We start from the raw sequence: 17,500 nt of genomic DNA on the forward strand, positions 1-17,500 counted from the left end.
GGTCACCTGGAACTCAAATGGGGTCACCTGCTGGTTGGGAACCCCCCTGCCTTAGCCCAAGATTTTGGTGGTGATCTGGAATTTTCACCATAATAAAAGTTGTCACTTTATAGCATTTAGCTGGTGGACGTTTCTGATGTTCAGAGCTTACGAATCATCTGCTAAGCAGCATCACATCGACTTTAATGTTGTTCAGCGCTGGCAGAGGTTTACGCCGTTCCCAGAGTGTTCTGGTTTAAAGTATGTGATGGAACAGATTGTATTTTATTAAATATTAGTTAGACCTCCTGGTGTTACCAGGGAAATATATATTACAAATAAATACGAATGGCCAAAACTTAATTTTAATCTTGTGACCCTTCAAAACAGTGGTTCTCAAAGGGGGGTCCGGGGACCCCCATGGGTCCTTGAGGGGGTTGCAGGGGGTCCTCAGCAAAAAGGGGGATACTTTATTTCCACTATAATGCCATCCATGAGTAACACAATGACAGAATGTATGACTATTTTAGTCATGGTTTTCGTACACTTTCTGTAATAAAACTTCTAAAAGCTAAAGTCTTATCAGATGGGGACCCTGCATGGATAACATCTTATCAGAGGAGGGTCTGTGGTCTAATTTGTGTCAGGTTAGGGGTCGTTGACATGAGAAAGTTTGAGAGCCACTGCTTTAAAATAATTGAATGGAGTCCCTAAAGGCAATCACAATTGACTTTTCTTTATTTGATGTACACCATGTTTGGTATTACTGTATTAACACTTAATCAGAATGTAATAACACTAGCAGGAAGCATTGTGAAATATTGAAATATAAAATCAGCGCAATATAATATCTGTATAAATGTCTCGTGACATTTCGGAGAATTGAACTAGATTGACATGGTGTTTTCTTGATATTTGCCACTTTGATGTGTATTGGTTGTGTGGGTCAAACACCAAATAAGGTCATTCACATTTCTCTGTCTGTCTGTCTGTCTCTCTTGCTGTGTCCCTGTCTCTTCTGTCTGCAGGAAAGCGATAGCTAAGTCCGGCCTGCACCACCTGCCCTGCCAGCCCAGCACGTCGTGTCTGAACAGAACCGACTCAGAAGCCAACATTCGCAGTACAGTGGATTGGACCGTGAGTTGTGGTTCTGTGCATCGGTCTGACTAAACAACAGCCTTCGATATGAAACCATGATTAGAATGTGCACCCCCTATCCTCTCTTCATTTCTTCATTCTTCACTTCCCTTCTTTTCCTATTTCATTTCATCCTCTTTCCTCTTCCTTTGTCTTCCTCATTACTTTTTCAATGTGAGTGAGTGACATAATTGACCTTTTTCGCAGCAGCCATTTTGTGTCTAAAAGGCGGGGAGTAAAACAGGTGCAAGCAGAGCATGAATGAATGAGGGTTTTTAACTTCCAATCCATTTAGGTGTTCTAGTGCCGGGGGCCCCCCATTAATGTTTTGCATGCACCTGTGTTACTTCCCGCCTTTTAGCCCCAAAATGGCATGCTGTGAAAAAGGCGGATTCAAGGACTTATAATATTAAAGATTCTTCAGCTTTGAGTTCTTGTCATCTCCTTCCGCTTCCTCTCTAACCTCTCTCTTTCCCTCCCCCCTCTCTCCCTCTCACCCCCCCCCCCCTCTCCCTCTCTCACCCCCCCCCCCCCTCTCTCTCCCCCCTCTCTCCCTCTCTCTCCCCCCTCTCTCCCTCTCTCTCCCCCCTCTCTCCCTCTCTCTCCCCCCTCTCTCCCTCTCTCTCCCTCTCTCTGCTCCCTCCCTTTAGGAGGCGGCAGTATATGGCGACCATATGTGGTTTGAGACCAATGTATCTGGAGACTACTGTTATGTAGGAGAGCAACACTGTATCGCCAGGGCACAGGTTAGCAGGCAGACACACACACACACACACACACACACACACACACACACACATACACACACGCGTGCACAAACACACAGACGCACGCATGCACACGCGCTCTCACACACACACACACGCACACACGCACACGCACACACACGCACACACACATACACACACACACACACACACACACACACACACACACACACACACACACACACACACACACAGATGCTCACTGTCAAACAATAAAGCACCATTACAATGGACATCTCACCAATTTCCCTACACCAAAAAAATGACTTAGTGACTCATTTTGTCTGTTTATTTTAATATAGAGTAAACCATCGTGCAAACACACCACGTTAAAACTTCATATTATGTCACATTATATCATATCCTGTCAAGTCATGTCATATAACATATACACTGTCATCTCAAGTCATGTAATCAGATCATATCTTATGTCATGCCATAGTCCACTTTATATTTCTGTGCTGATTCCAAGTTGACAGTATTTCAGCAATACAAGACTGACCCTCAATGGTCAGAGATGGTATTACTATTTCTCTTTTTCTTTTCAAATGGAAATTGTAATTTGTTTATTATCTCACTCTCTCTCTCTCTCTCTCTCTCTCTCTCTCCAGCAAAGGTCAGTCAGTCGTAGGAAGTGTGCTGCGTGCAAGATAGTCGTCCACACCATCTGTGTAGAGCAACTGGAGAAGGTAATGATCCTCTGTCTGATTTGGTATGAATCTGACTGATTGGGTGAATCCATGTGAAAGATTTAATCCCTCGTCGATTTCACCTCAATCCACTGCAGTCATGAAGGAGAAGCCGGGGATCTTAGAGGAAGTGGTTGAAACCTTCAGTGGATTTGACCTGCAGGAGATTGCGATCAGCTTGCACAGAAGCAGAGCAGTGTATTGTACTGCTGTGCAAAACATATTGTAGCCACCTAAAAGAAGGCGAAATAGGAAATACCCTGTTGGCGCAGCGGATCCACAGATTGCAGTGGTATTAGTCTTATCACTCTACGACCAAAGCTCGCTGAACTAGTGGCTGAAGAAAAACACTTGACTGCCGCGACAGTCGGAGGCAATTCACCTTATTCTTTGTCCATATACAGTACGGACGCTTCTGCATGACGTCATTTTGTAATCGTCTTTCCGTTTCAGACACGGAAGTAGATGACGCCTACCGTAGTCATTTTTAGACTTGCCAAAAAGCAGTTTTCAAGCAAAAAAAAAAAGTTTTAAAGTTTTAATATTTTTTCGGATGAGAACGTAACATTCCAAATATGTGACCAGTTTATCAGAATAACGCCTATTTGGAAATATTTAACGAGCAGCGAGGACTGGGAGCGCTGGCTGTGCTGCCCAGTCGGACTAGCTAGTATCTGTCAAACCCTACTGTAGGCTTACTGGCAGTGAGAAAACACTGTCGACGTGCTTTTGTAACTAACGTTAAATGCCGACCGGGTACAGCCATCGGCTCCTCGCAGCAGTAACGCTATGAACATGTAACTGAAGTTGGCCGCAGTGTGTAGCTTAATTCTGAATGTTGCCAAACTTCATTCATAGTGACGTTTTGTTTTGAAATTGGCCGCCATCTAGCACTGGACCGGAAGAACAAATACAATTGCCTCTAACGCGGAAGAGAGAAAACGTGGGCGTGGTGAATAGGGTACTTTGAAACAGGTAACATCTGTAAGTGTATGCTATATTAATATATAGTATATATATAGTAATACATCGTGCGGCCTGCCTGCCGCACGATGTATTACACAACAGCACGTTTCTGACCCACACAGCGATATAATGGGAGTAATACCACGCACGGCAGGCGAAGGAATATGGAAGTTCTACGGTTGAGAAGATGTAGTGCCAAAGGGAAGGGCTGTTTTTTATGGCAAGATATTCATATTATTAATATAGCGTAAACGTCAAGTGATATTTGTTCAGGTGGGCCTTCTTTTACGTGGCTACAATATGTTTTGCTGCTGGTCTCTGTCACAGCAGCTTTGCTTCTGTGTCATGGCTCCTGTCTACTTCTCCAAACCTGGAGCGAGATGACGATCAGCTACGTCAGGGATGGGCAACTTTGATGATAGAGAGGAGAGGGCCACGCGAAAAAATGTCCTCGCTACCAGAGGGCGAGGAAGGATGCTTTGCAGCTGCTAACAATTCCATCGTTTCACACGTAATTAAAAGCTATTATCTCGGTAAACATAATCTGAAGGTAATCACTACGCCAGAAAAGCAGGTCTTTCTATGAGAGCACAAGTTGCCACAGTCTTCTGTAGATGTCACCTGGACCTTCTGATGCTGTGGCTTCTGATGCTGTTGTAGTTGAAGCAGAGGGCTGTCTACTTGGAATAAGGGGCCCATTGTGTTTAACCCTCCGTCCTGTCTAACCTCCAGTTCCCCAGCTCTAGAGCCATTCTGCTGGATGACAGTCTGCCTGTCAATGACCCCGCCTTTAGAGTGAGACACACAACTCTTCCTCCTCCTTCTCCTCATCTTCCTCCTCTGTCTGTCTGTCTGTCTGTCAATAACCCCGACTTTAGACAGGTACACACACTCGGGTTGGTGTCTTGAATTCTCAATGCAATCAATTCAAAATGGAGCCTGTAAGCACCATGATGAGGCATGTATTCTCTATATGACAGCCCTCTTATGACGAGCGATGTCTAAGGCCTGGATCTGATACAGAGCCAAAAGCACGGCCCTTCTGGTCACACATGTAACGGTAAATGGCCTGCATTTATATAGAGAGCCAAAGTGAACGTCACTTCCTGCTTTTCTCCCTGTACCAGCCTGTGAAAAAATATGAATGGTGGTGAACGGAGAGATGCGTTACTTTTTTGATCCTGTTTGAATTGTGCCACGGGAGTAACGCACGTCATGTTTGTCAATGTAAAAGATAACTGCAAGTCGAGAAAGTCGCAGGTTGTGGTAAAAGTTATAAATCAAGATTCAAGATTTTTATTGTCACTCCGTAGTACAAGTATCACGTGTGAAATTCTTGTGCTGTAGGCTCCGTTACAACATAGTGCAAATAACAGTATAACAGTGCAAAAACAGGGCATATTATAGATGCAGTAAAACAAGAGAACAACAAGCAATAACAGTAAACTTTTCCTTTTCTTTTCTAGCGTAGACACCTTAAAAACATGATTAAACATTCTGTTTGCACAGGTGCAATAACATAGGCATACTGTAATTATCATATGTAATGGTAGCAGCTGCTACATGATTGTTTATTTGTGTGTGTTAAGGAGTCTCGTGGCCTGCGGGAAGAAACTGTCCCTCAGGCGATTTGTTTGTGCTTTTGGGACCCTGTATCTCCTCCCTGAGGGTAACAGGGAGAACAGGCTGTTGTGGGGGTGGTATGTGTCCTTGATGATCTTCAAGGACCTCCTGAGGCACCGCTGATTGTACAGTTCCTGCAGTTCTGGTAGCTCACATCCTGTTACGTGCTGGGCCGCGCGCCTCACTCTTCTTAGCGCCCTGCGGTCCATGGTGGTACAGTTACCGCACCAGGTGGTGAAGCAGATCAGAAAGACTAGAAATCAGAAAGACTACGCACAACCAGCCACGTAAGTGACGTCTCTGCCACCAGTCCATTGTTGTTGATGTTGTCACGTATAATGTGCGCCACGAGAATGTAGTTGATTTACAAAACTAAACCGTACGTTTCAGTTTCGGGACAAACTGCGACTTTCTTGACATGCAGAGTTATCTTTTAAATTGACAAAATTTTACATGTGCACCCCGTGTGCACAATTCAAACGGGATCAAAAAAGTAACGTCTGTCTCCGTTCACCACCGTTGTATTTTTCCTGACGCTGGTACAGGGAGAAAGGCAGGAAGAGACGTTCACTTTGGCTCTCTATAAAGGTAAATAGCCTGCATTTATATAGTGCTTTTATGCAGGGAGCAGGAAGTAGGCGGTGACTTTGGCTCTCTATTCCTTTTGAAGCGGAATCAAACGCAGGTCTTGCACACTCCCTCTTAACTCTTAACCACATGTTGATCTTCCTCCACCATCGGGAAAAGGTCCTTCTGGTTTCTCCGAATCACATTCCATCTGGGTCTTCTGGCTCATCATTCTCTTGTCAAATCAAAATGCTATTTCAGATCTGACAGGTTTTGGGTGGCTGTCAGAAGGGGGTTTGGCCACTGGTGATTTTAAATGGTAAGGGCCTACCTGGAAAGGTCATGATACCCAGGCAACTTCCCGAGGCTGTAGAGGTGGACGGATCACGGGTGAGCGCTGGCGACAGCAGTCTGGGCAGCCAGAGTCTCTCAGTCTGACGACTAACAAGACTCTGGGACAGACGGTTGATATTCCAGGGTTCACATCTCCGCGCCAAGATTTCCACTTCCGTCATTGTTTACAGTCCGACGACGTCTCATAGGCAGTTATGTTTACAGAGATTAGCCGAAATGTCGAGCTGGACCTACAACACCTACAAGATGTATCGGCTGATTAACTCGTAAGTCTTGGCGTGGACTCAACTACCGCTCAACAGTCGTCAGACTCTGGGGACTCAGATTGTGGCGACGGGGACAAAGTCAACATGGATAAGACAGTGGGGCAATAGAGTACCGCAGGGATGACTTCCGGGTTCTTCACTGTTTCTGTCTATGGGATTTTTGAATGGGTTTTTGGCGCGATGCTTCAAATAAGGTCTGTGGGCAACGCAAGCTTAATCAAACGCCAACCAGTGTTCAGCGGGATAATCTTCACACATGAGGACCACTTTCATGAGTTTTGAAGCGTAAATGCCAGCCCTAGAAGTAAAAAGCTCATGCTAAGCTATTTCAGAACTACACACAGTGTCGCATAGGCTTCCACGTCACGTCACCACTCAACCTGGAGTGTTGTTGATGTGTGCGCTGCTGTGCACTGATAACCCGGGCTGAACCAGGTGAGGGAAAGAGAATTTCCGTGTTCATCTTTTGAAGTGATGACGTTATTGACGTATAATATCCCCGTCGACTCAACAGTGTAGTCTCATTTAGACGTTTGCTAGCTAGCCGCCCTTTTAACGGCACGTAAAAGCTTCAAAACTCATAAAAGTGGTCCTCATGTGTGAAGATGATCCTGCTGAACACTGGTTCGCGTTTGAATAATCTTGCGTTGCCCAGAGACCTTATTAGAAGCATCGCGCCAAAAACCCATTCAAAAATCTCATAAGCAGAAACAGTGAAGAACCCGAAAGTGTTCGCATTGATGTTTTCCGGACTCATTCCTGCGGCTCTCTATGAGGGATGAAAGTATTGCGAGGGAGGGGGGGCTTGTTCATAGTTACCATGGTTACCATGGTTACCACCAGGTAACCATGGTAACCATGTATATATTATTTGAATTAACCTTTATTTAATCAGGTTAGTCCCTTGGCAATTAAGAATATCTTTTTCAAAGGAAACCTAGCCAAGAAGCAGCATATAAACAGAGCTGCAAATCAACAACATACAACAATGTACAAAGTCAAAACCTATTTTGCTCTTGAAGTTAGCAAAGCTATGACGGCCCCTTCTAGGTGCCCTTACTCAGGCTGTCATAAGTTACTTGACTCTCGCAGTATTGCTTCAAAATGTTGCCTGTGTGTCATGACATTTATACTGTTTCACTAATCATATGGAACCATGACATTTATACTGTTTCACTAATCATATGGAACCATGACATTTATACTGTTTCACTAATCATATGGAACCATGACATTTATACTGGTTCACTAATCATATGGAACCATGACATTTATACTGTTTCACTAATCATATGGAACCATGACATTTATACTGTTTCACTAATCATATGGAACCATGACATTTATACTGGTTCACTAATCATATGGAACCATGCGATTATAAGATCTTAATCACAGAGAATAATAGGGAGGTGGATTCCACCTGAAGTCTGAGGACTTGCCTGGTTGAACCACCTGAAGTCTGGGGACTTGCCTGGTTGAACCACCTGAAGTCTGGGGACTTGCCTGGTAGAACCACCTGAAGTCTGGGGACTTGCCTGGTTGAACCACCTGAAGTCTGGGGACTTGCCTGGTTGAACCACCTGAAGTCTGGGGACTTGCCTGGTTGAACCACCTGAAGTCTGGGGACTTGCCTGGTTGAACCGTGGTTTGTGGAAGTAACCATCTCTGGTCGTGCCTTGCTGTCTCCAGGTTCTTCACTCAAGTCTCGTGGGGATGGCCAGCATCAGTACTTTACAGAATCTAATGGACCTGAGCACCAGAGGCAGTGCTGCTCAACACTGAATATTACCCATCTCGTGTACACACAGGTCAAGCATGTATCAAGTCATGTGACCTAGGATGAATACCTGAAATCTGCTCCTTCTATCTCGCCATACAGAGTTCACAGCTACAGTTTTATACAGAAGTCGAGTGACAGATATTTGCTTTGTGTAGCTACTGAATTAGCTGGTGGCTATTCAATAGTACGGTGGCTCAGTGGTTAGCGCTGCTGCCTCACAGCAAGAAGGTCTTGGGTGTGAACCCCGGTCCGTCCCAGGTCCTTTCTGTGCGGAGTTTGCATGTTCTCCCCGTGTTCGTGTGGGTTTCCTCCTGTGCTCCGGCTTCCTCCCACCATCAAAGGACATGTATGTTAGGGTTAATACTCCAAAACATCCTAATAATGCAGAGGCATGTGGACCCCAGGAAGAATAGCTGTAGCTAATGCTGATCCAATAAACGTAAAACTCGAAAACCACCAGGTTGGAGCTACAGTTGTTCATCCTCCAGAGGCTTAGACAGGGATGCAAACAAATCACCTTTAGGTGACGTCACCTTTTTGATCCCAAAATAGCGCACTCAAGTGAAGGATTTGGAGTGGTTTTGTGTCTGCCCTGGTATCTGTCATCTTTTTTCACTCTCAGTGAGTGTGCATCCCTGGGCTATGACTGGCCAACTCCAGCTAGTCATACCTGTCCTCTCATGACCACGTTTTTTTTTGCCTGCACTCTGTTACTGTCAGCACTGCCATGAACAGGCTACAGGAGCTACTCCAGTATCTCCCTATCCATGTTGCAGTCATAGGGCCATATCTCATGCGCAGTGCAAGGGCAAGCGTTATCTTTGCTAGGTTCTAGCAATCAAAATCTATTTTCAAGATCCATTTCCAGTGCTAGAAATGAGCAAAGATAATGCTTGCCGGTGCCCTTGCACTTGCACTGGGCGTAATGGACCATAGACTGTATAAAAATATGGGCCATCTTGGTTCCTTGGAGCCAGGAGCATCCAGCGTGAGACCAGGGGTTTCCCACAGAGCCGCGCGATCACCTGACAGGTGAGCACGCTCATTCTGGTTCACACAACACTCACTGGTTCTCCCTGAGGGGGAAAGAAGCAGCCCATTTGGGCAGGACGTCCCACGCTGGCCCATTCCCATCTGTGCCTTCCCACCAAATGTTCTAACACTGATGACTGAACACTTGGTTCAGCACAGCAATCACAGACTTCTTTAGCCCGACTCCTCAGTCCTGCTCAACATGCCAACCCAGGTCATTGAGCCACACACCGGTCTCTGCAGCGCCTTGACCCGGCTTGACAGGCTCAGCCCACCTTTTACAGTACGTCTTCTCAAAGGCGCTTGGACCTTTGTTGGTAACATCCACTGTTAAGCATTGCCTCTGTAGCCAGGACAGATGAATTAGAATGTTTTTACTAGTCTCTTCCTCCCTCTTCTCCTCCTCCTCCTCCTCCTCCTCTTCTTCTTCTTCTATTTCTCCTCCTCCTCCTCCCCCAGATTAATTTCAGGTGTAAGCCATCTTTCAGAGAATCAGGCTCTAGGAACATAAGGGAGGTAAGTTCTGGAAGTTTCCTTTTGATGTTATAACTCCTGAACTGTATCCACCTTATTTTTGGCGGCCATTTTGCCTTACGTTAACTATGGGTTCTATTTCCGGTGTAACCAATTTAGATAACCCCCCAGCCCCCGACAAAAAAAACGTCTATGAGGATTTTACCCTTTTACAGCAGAGCCATTCTGCTCTACAGCCGTGTCGTTCGGGTGCTGGGATAACGTAATGCATTGTGGGTAGTCGGCTACTAACTGTGGCTAATGTTAGCAGCTAGCTAGCTATGTTACATGGCAGTAAAACGCCACCAAATTGATTTAACTTTTAACCATTTCGAGTAACACACATTTCGAGTTTCCATACGGACCTCCAGCGTTGGTTAGTTGTTTATAACGTGACTATTTATAACTTTTATAACGGACTCCAGCTTCCGGTTTATAATTCGGGTCTGCAGCCAGAGTATAACAAAGGAAATGGCAAGCGGCAACAATGAGTCACGTTAAACCGGACCTTGTACCCACGATTCTTTTTTACAGTGGGGCATTCAAAAATAAGGTGGATAGAGGGTATGCATGTGATGTCACAGAGGCAGAAGTCACTGTGGGGTCACGCCCACTGAGTCACAGCAAGACTGAGCTTAAATGCAGCACACCTGCTGCTCAGGGAGGAACTTGACACTCATTTTGACACTCATTCCCGATTGAGGGGGCGTGTTCCAGTGGGTGTGCATACCCTCTATAGACGCTTTTCACGGAATTGTGTTGCTAGGCAACAGTTTGAAACCTATCTTATTTCCTGTCAGCTGTTGTTCTAGCAAACATTGCAACAGGAAGTAAGCCTAGTGGGCAATTTAGAATGTTTATGTTGTCAAGTTTAAAACCGTCTATAGCCTAGAATGTGTTTCTTTCCACTCAACATGACTCCATAGCTACAGTTGACAGTGACGTTGCACAAACATAAAGGTTTAATGCAGCAATCAAACGTCATACACCTATTCATGAAGGAAATCTGTCAGATCATTGTTGTGCTCTTTAATGTTACTGTGAGGACAAGTTGGCAATTTGGCATATTGCAACCTATTGACCTATGGTCTTAGACTCTGCTAATGGCTGCTTTGTGCCTATATTTATGATTAGTTATCCATTAGTAGTTGTATTAGTACTATTAGTATTATTTGTTATTGGTTTGCGGTGTTGGGAAATTAAGATTGTGTGTGTGTGTGTGTGTGTGTGCGTGTGCGTGCGTGCGTGTGTATGTCCAGCCCATTGTGGTACGTCACCATTGGGTGCATCGGAGGAGACAAGAAGGGAAATGTAAACAATGTGGGAAGGTGAGTTGTAATTCTAAGATTATTTTTCTACTTACCATTTCAGAATAACAGGACCTCATTTAATGCATACATACATACTGTACATACCGTAAAATACCAATTAGAAGCCGACTTCCAAATTGCCGCGGGTCCCATATTTAAGCCGGGTCTGGATACATATTTTGTACATAAAAGCAGGTCCCAATTTGACGCCCGGTTAGTTTTTTCAATGTTTTCTTTTTACCTTTGCGACATCCTGTTGAATGCATCTCCCAAACACAACGAAGAAGAAAAATCGGATGAAGAAGACGAACAACGAGGAAACGAGGAAGGAAAAAAAACACATGCACGAAACTTGCTGATCAAAATTCGTTTTCCATCAACATCTGATGATTCTGAAAATTGTGTAGGCATTTCCTGAAGATTTTTATACACTAAAACCGACATCTCTGGTGTAATAATTATTTTGAGAAATGTGCCTATGGTATGTTTCCCTGCCAGCGGGCATAGAAGTCGGCTTCTAATTGGTATTTCACGGCACTTTCACATGTGCGCTACTGAAGAGGGTAGGCTCCGTGAGTGATGAACTTTTTAAAAATTCGTTTTCCAGCAACACCTGACAGTTATGAAAATTGTGTAGGCATTTTCTGAAGATTTTTGTAGGCCTACAAATCCGACATCTCTGATTGAGAAATGTGAGTATGCTAGGCTATAATGTTTCCCCTGCCAGCGGAGGAGGAGGCAGCGCATGCAATGCTCTGCTGCGCTGAGAGGGAGGCGCGGCTCTCCCCATAGACAAGCAATCGTGTGGGGGGCTGTAGCCAACTGATTAAAATAAATGGTTTAAATAAACAATTTCATACTATTTACAATCTTTGCTGAGCAATATTTTTGTACAAAAATAATTAAAGCAGGTCCCAAACTGCCGCAGGTCCCATATTGACGCGGGGTCTGGCTACATATTTTGTCAATTAACGCCCGGGCTAATAATTGGTATTTTACGGTACTTACATGGATGCAATATATATCTATATATATCTATCTATCAATCTATCAATCAATCAATCAATCTATACTATATATATTCCTAAGTAACTTTAATAAAAGTAGAATTTTCAGTAGCTTCCCAATCACTGTCCAGGCATGCAGTGCATGCCATGTACTAGTTACACTGAATAGATTGCCTAGTACATAAACGATGGGGAGGGAAGCCAGTGTAAAAATGCTTTCTTAATGCCTTAAAATATATGCACCATTTACAGCATTTTGTGGGCTTTCACAGAACAGGCTTGGTATACATGCAGACCACCTGCAACGTCGTTTGAGTATAAACTCTTCCTCAGGCACCAAATGATCATTTGCTGCCTGAGGAAGAGTTTATACTGTGTTTGATCATCTGCCTGAGGAAGAGTTTATACTGTTTGAAAGCCTGAGGAAGAGTTTATACTGTTTGAAAGCCTGAGGAAGAGTTTATACTGTTTGAAAGCCTGAGGAAGAGTTTATACTGTTTGAAAGCCTGAGGAAGAGTTTATACTGTTTGAAAGCCTGAGGAAGAGTTTATGTAAGGGATAATGTATATTGAGGCAGTGATTACGGGGGAAATCATGACCGACAGGTGATGATTGATTGATGACATTATCCCGCTTAGAACACGGCCTACAACTAAATCATTCAATAATCTGACAAAAATAATTATTCAAATAGATTTTTAATAGCGTTTTCAACGACAAAGCGGTTTCATTCGTAATTGGCACACAAGACACCACAGCTGCAACTGGTTGGCCTAATTAGTAGTGTTTGCTGACAAAAAGCTCTTATCAACTGATTAATCCAGGTGTGGCAGAGCAGCGGTCGGTTGTCGAGAAATAATGACCGGTGAATCTTGTTGATTGACCAATCAGAATCGAGTATTCAAGAGAGCCGTGTTCTAAACTGTTTGAAAGCCTGAGGAAGAGTTTATACTGCGAAAGCCTGAGGAAGAGTTTATACTGTTTGAAAGCCTGAGGAAGAGTTTATACTGTTTGAAAGCTGCCTGAGGAAGAGTTTATACTGTTTGAAAGCTGCCTGAGGAAGAGTTTATACTGTTTGAAATCCTACAAAACGCTGTCAAGTATTTTTTGCATTATACAGCGGCTTCCCTCCTCATCATTTATACTTTGGACTGTGGCCGTTTTGGCAGCCCTGTTAACGTCCACTTTTTTTGTTAGATTGACCAGTACAAATGAACTAATATTCATGGTTTAAAAAAAAGTCATAATGTCTCTATGTGTCTGGTAGGTTTGTTAAAGGCACATTCAGCGATGTTTTTGTGTTCAAATAAGTTTTATAAATTTTGAACGTCTTCAGCGATTGAATGATTGAACGTCACTTTGGTCACTGACCAAACACTGTATTTCAGTGATTGCTGTCAGAATATAGAGCCATTTAACACTCATTCTAACACAAAAACATGGCTGAATGTACCTTTTAGAGAGTTGATGGCAAAGTGCCATTTCTTCTTGTGTTTGTGACCAGGGCTTCCAGCAGAAGTTTGCTTTCCACAGTAAGGACATTGTTGCCATCAGCTGCTCCTGGTGCAAACAGGCTGTGAGTAGTGTGGTCACAATATCACATCACTTTCTTACTGTACAATAATATTTGATTTTTCATTACAAATCCTTGATACAACTATTGCACTGTACCCTGTTTACATATATTTAGTGTACTACAGTAGTGTAACTCAAAGCTGTATAAAGTGTTGCCAAAAGTGTTCTAAACACAGCTTAACTTCCTGAGTGGTGGCGCGCGCTCTTAAACTCCACTGTAAGTGCACAGTACAGTAAGTGCCAGTAAGTGTTAGCAGAGTCGTAAATCTGGGCTTTTTGTTTGAAGTTTTCATCAAAGTGGAAGTTAGCATTTGTCCCACTTTGCTCAGTGCTGAAGCTGGATAGTGTTGTGTGAGTGGAGGAGTGATGGACATCACATTCAGCACAAAGTTATGAGACCAGATCGTCTTCTTCTTTTCTTACCGTTATTTATACAGGGAGAGTCTCACTGAGAGCAATGCTGTCTTTTTCAGGAGCGCCCTGTTCACATTCACACACACACACACACACACACACACACACACACACACACTCATACCTGGCTGGAAGCTGCCCAGTACAACCACAGTCTGATCTGCTGGCCACTGAGCGGTTGGGGTTAAGGGCCTTGCTCAAGGGCACCTCAGTGGTGGTAATGAGGGAGGGGCAAGCGCTGCCTTTTTTCACTTTCCCCACCCAGATTTAAATGTGCAATTCTGTTTTTATCTGTTTTGGTCCATGAAGTTTTTTTTTACAAGCAGTTTGTACATCTGGGCAATGTGCAATTCTGTTTTGTGATATGTGTATGTATGTGGTGTGGATTGTATGTCTGTACTTGTTATAACTTATTTGTATTTTAACAGCAGCCACTGTTAAAAAGCCACTGTCCTGACAAATTTCCTTTGGGACAATAAAAGTCTATCCGATCCTATTATTTATCCTGCCGGTCCCGGGGATTGAACCGACGACCTTCCGGTCACAAGCTCGCTTCTCTAACCTTTAGGCCTCAACTGTCCACTGTTACTTGGTTTGGCCATTAGAAACACTGTCAACAACACAAATAAAACATTATTTTGGCTGTGATCTCAAAAACTCATTTTCCACCTTCTTTTGCTCATTGCCAATCATGTGCAGCAGCGACATGTGAAGGGTTTCTGCAGGCCACCACACAAATGTGTTTAATGTATAAAGAGCTGCCACGACTTTTGAAACACGCATTTAAAAAAATTGCGATTTGTGTCTCCCTGGGACCTCGAGCTCACTCCTAGTCTTAAAACGGGTGGGGCACGGTGGGGCAGTGGTTGCGCTGTCGCCTCACAGCTAGAAGGTCCTGGGTTTGATTCCCACCTGGGACGCTGTGAGCGCTGAAGGAGCGCGTGCCCGTCCGCATGTCCTCGAGCGCCCACCGTCCGGGTGGGGTCATCAAACGGGCCTTTCTGTGTGGAGTTTGTATGTTCTCCCCGTGCCCCCCGGGGGTTTCCTTCATATAGGAACCCCTCACCAAAACATGCAATATCCTGCTCGCTGAAGTGGTGCCTCCTCTGGTCGCTCCTGTTCAGAACTCGTTGGAATAGCGTGATCCTCCCACGTGCTATGTCCTACCGGTGAAGCTTCCCCTGTCAGGTGAAAAGAAGCGGCTGGCTAACTGCCCATGTCTCGGAGGAAGCATGGAGCCAGTTTCGGCTCTCCCCAGATCGGCAGAGGGTGGAGCAGCAACCACGATAAATACATAGAAAAATGACTGTCTCCCCCGTCTTAAAACGACTCCCCAACACTGTCTTCTATGCTACCGATCTTAACACATTCGTTGTATTTATATGTAATGCTGTGCTTTCCTCTGTAGTACCACAACAAGGTGTCCTGCTTCATGCTGCAGCAGATCGAGGAGGCTTGTCCAATAGGAGCTCACGCCGCTCTCATAGTCCCGCCCACATGGATCATACGAGTCCGCCGCCATCAGGTAACATGGCTGCCTTCCTATAATGTCTGCCTGCATGTAGAGCCTTTCCTTTCTCTGGTCGGTCTAATGCTGCCTTCCAGACAACTGGGACCTTCGGATTATCTGGCCTCCTATTAGGAAAAGTGCGCTGGAACGGCACTCAAAGTGGGAGCTCCGACTTGAAAACTGGGAGAAAAAAATCTACCCCCACTCGGCTGGGAATCAGTTGTCTGACATCACACAACAATGGCCGCAACCATGGAGTATGTAATCCAAAGTATGAAGTGCCTAAATAAAATGTATAATAGAGTCTGTTACATTATGTATCATTGCTGCTCCTCATTTTCGTTTAAATATGCAAGGAGGGCGCTCTGCTCATTGTTAAGCTGTCTTGCTATTTGCCAAACAAAAAAAAGTTTGTCGCGGTCCGCCATGTTTCTTGGTTGCGTTTTGCCTTTGTGCTCTGGAATGCTTTGAAGGTGGGGGGTGGGACTTTTCCACTGGGAAACACCCACGTCCCAGGTGTCTGGAAGGCAGCATTACTCTTAGGCCAATTATGGACCCATTTCACAGCAACCCTTTGAGGTGGTAAAAGCAGGAAGTAAAGCAGCTGTACGCTAATACCATTAATTATGCTTCCATTCTGTTCCAGTGCCAGGTGCCCTCACTAATGCTACTGATTACACCTGCGTTAGTTCCTGCTTTACCACCTCAAAAGGTTGCTGTGAAATGAGTCTATGAGGCTCACGTCGATCTTCGATTAGATTATGCACACACCCACACACACACGCGCGCACACACACACACACACACACACACACACACACACACACACACACACACACACACACACACAATTCTCCCCCTCTGCCATGGATTACCTACAGTACAACCAACTCCTTTCCAGTGTAAACACAACAACCATCATAGTACTCAACTTAAAAGTAGTTAGATGATAAGACTACATGTAGCTAAGCTTAGACGAGCTAATTAGAGACAATGCAATGAAGGAAGCTATCCATTGTTGATGCTAATATTAAAACATTTTGGCAATGCCCTCATCACCAAGTTCCACATGGGCAAAATGATGGGTGAAATTAATAATAATGCCCATCTTGTATTCACAACGTACTTAAAGGACACATGTACCATCTTCTTAAAATGTATAAAGTCAGACATTCCTCTACAGTAGCCATGTTTAAGTCACATGTGAGTATGTATTATCTTGTACCATGTTTTGTGAAGCACTTTGTAACTTTGTTTTGAAAAGCGCTATACAAATAAAGATTACTTACTTACTTACATGTTCATGTAACCCACTATACATTAACTACAGCATGTACCAGGCCTTTGCAGTAGTTTCAATGGAGAGAAGTATTCAGCACTCTCCTCTGTTACCGTGAGAAAGTGAAAGGAACTGCACTGATGGCACGCTCCTGTAGGTTCTCCCTCTACAACATCCGCAAAATCCGTCCCTTCCTCACAAGAGAAGCGACTCAACTCCTGGTCCAGTCACTTATCATCCCTCGCCTGGACTACTGCAACGTGCTCCTGGCTGGCCTACCTGCCACCGACATCCGACCGCTTCAGCTCATTCAGAACGCTGCAGCCCGTCTGGTATTCAACCAACCCAAATTCTCTCATGTCACTCCCCTCTTCCGGGACCTCCACTGGCTTCCCATCTCAGCTCGCATCAAATTCAAGACACTGGTACTGGCCTACAGGGCAGTACACCAGTCAGCTCCCCTGTACCTGCAATCTATGGTCAGGTTCCAAACCTCTCACCGCTCCCTTCGCTCCTCAACCAGTGCAGGGCGCCTCGCCCCTCCTTCGATACGGGTCGAAAAAAAAAAAAAAAAAAGGTCGCTCATCCCGATCTCGACTCTTCTCGTCCCTGGCACCCCAATGGTGGAATGAGCTGCCACCTTCGGTCAGGACTGCTGAATCACTGCCGATCTTTCGGAAAAGACTAAAGACTCACCTTTTCAGGCTCCATCTGGGCCCTTCTTGATCT

At 44.7% G+C, this 17,500-nt stretch overlaps 1 protein-coding gene across 1 annotated transcript in view; it reads left to right on the forward strand.

Moving 5' to 3' along the window:
* Window positions 1-17,500, forward strand: part of LOC310772958 (diacylglycerol kinase zeta-like) — a gene marked incomplete at both ends in the record, with an annotated part of 167,655 nt that overhangs the window by 5,039 nt on the left and 145,116 nt on the right. Inside the window, 8 exons of the mRNA XM_083632913.1 lie at window positions 1,008-1,116; window positions 1,767-1,862; window positions 2,495-2,572; window positions 4,271-4,333; window positions 9,623-9,679; window positions 10,936-11,004; window positions 13,498-13,569; window positions 15,391-15,507. Coding sequence (XP_083489039.1) covers window positions 1,008-1,116; window positions 1,767-1,862; window positions 2,495-2,572; window positions 4,271-4,333; window positions 9,623-9,679; window positions 10,936-11,004; window positions 13,498-13,569; window positions 15,391-15,507 — 661 coding nt within the window. The remainder of the gene's footprint in view (window positions 1-1,007; window positions 1,117-1,766; window positions 1,863-2,494; window positions 2,573-4,270; window positions 4,334-9,622; window positions 9,680-10,935; window positions 11,005-13,497; window positions 13,570-15,390; window positions 15,508-17,500) is intronic.

Source organism: Poromitra crassiceps (genome assembly GCF_964638095.1).
Source record: "Poromitra crassiceps genome assembly, chromosome: 3".
NCBI lineage: Eukaryota > Metazoa > Chordata > Actinopteri > Beryciformes > Melamphaidae > Poromitra > Poromitra crassiceps.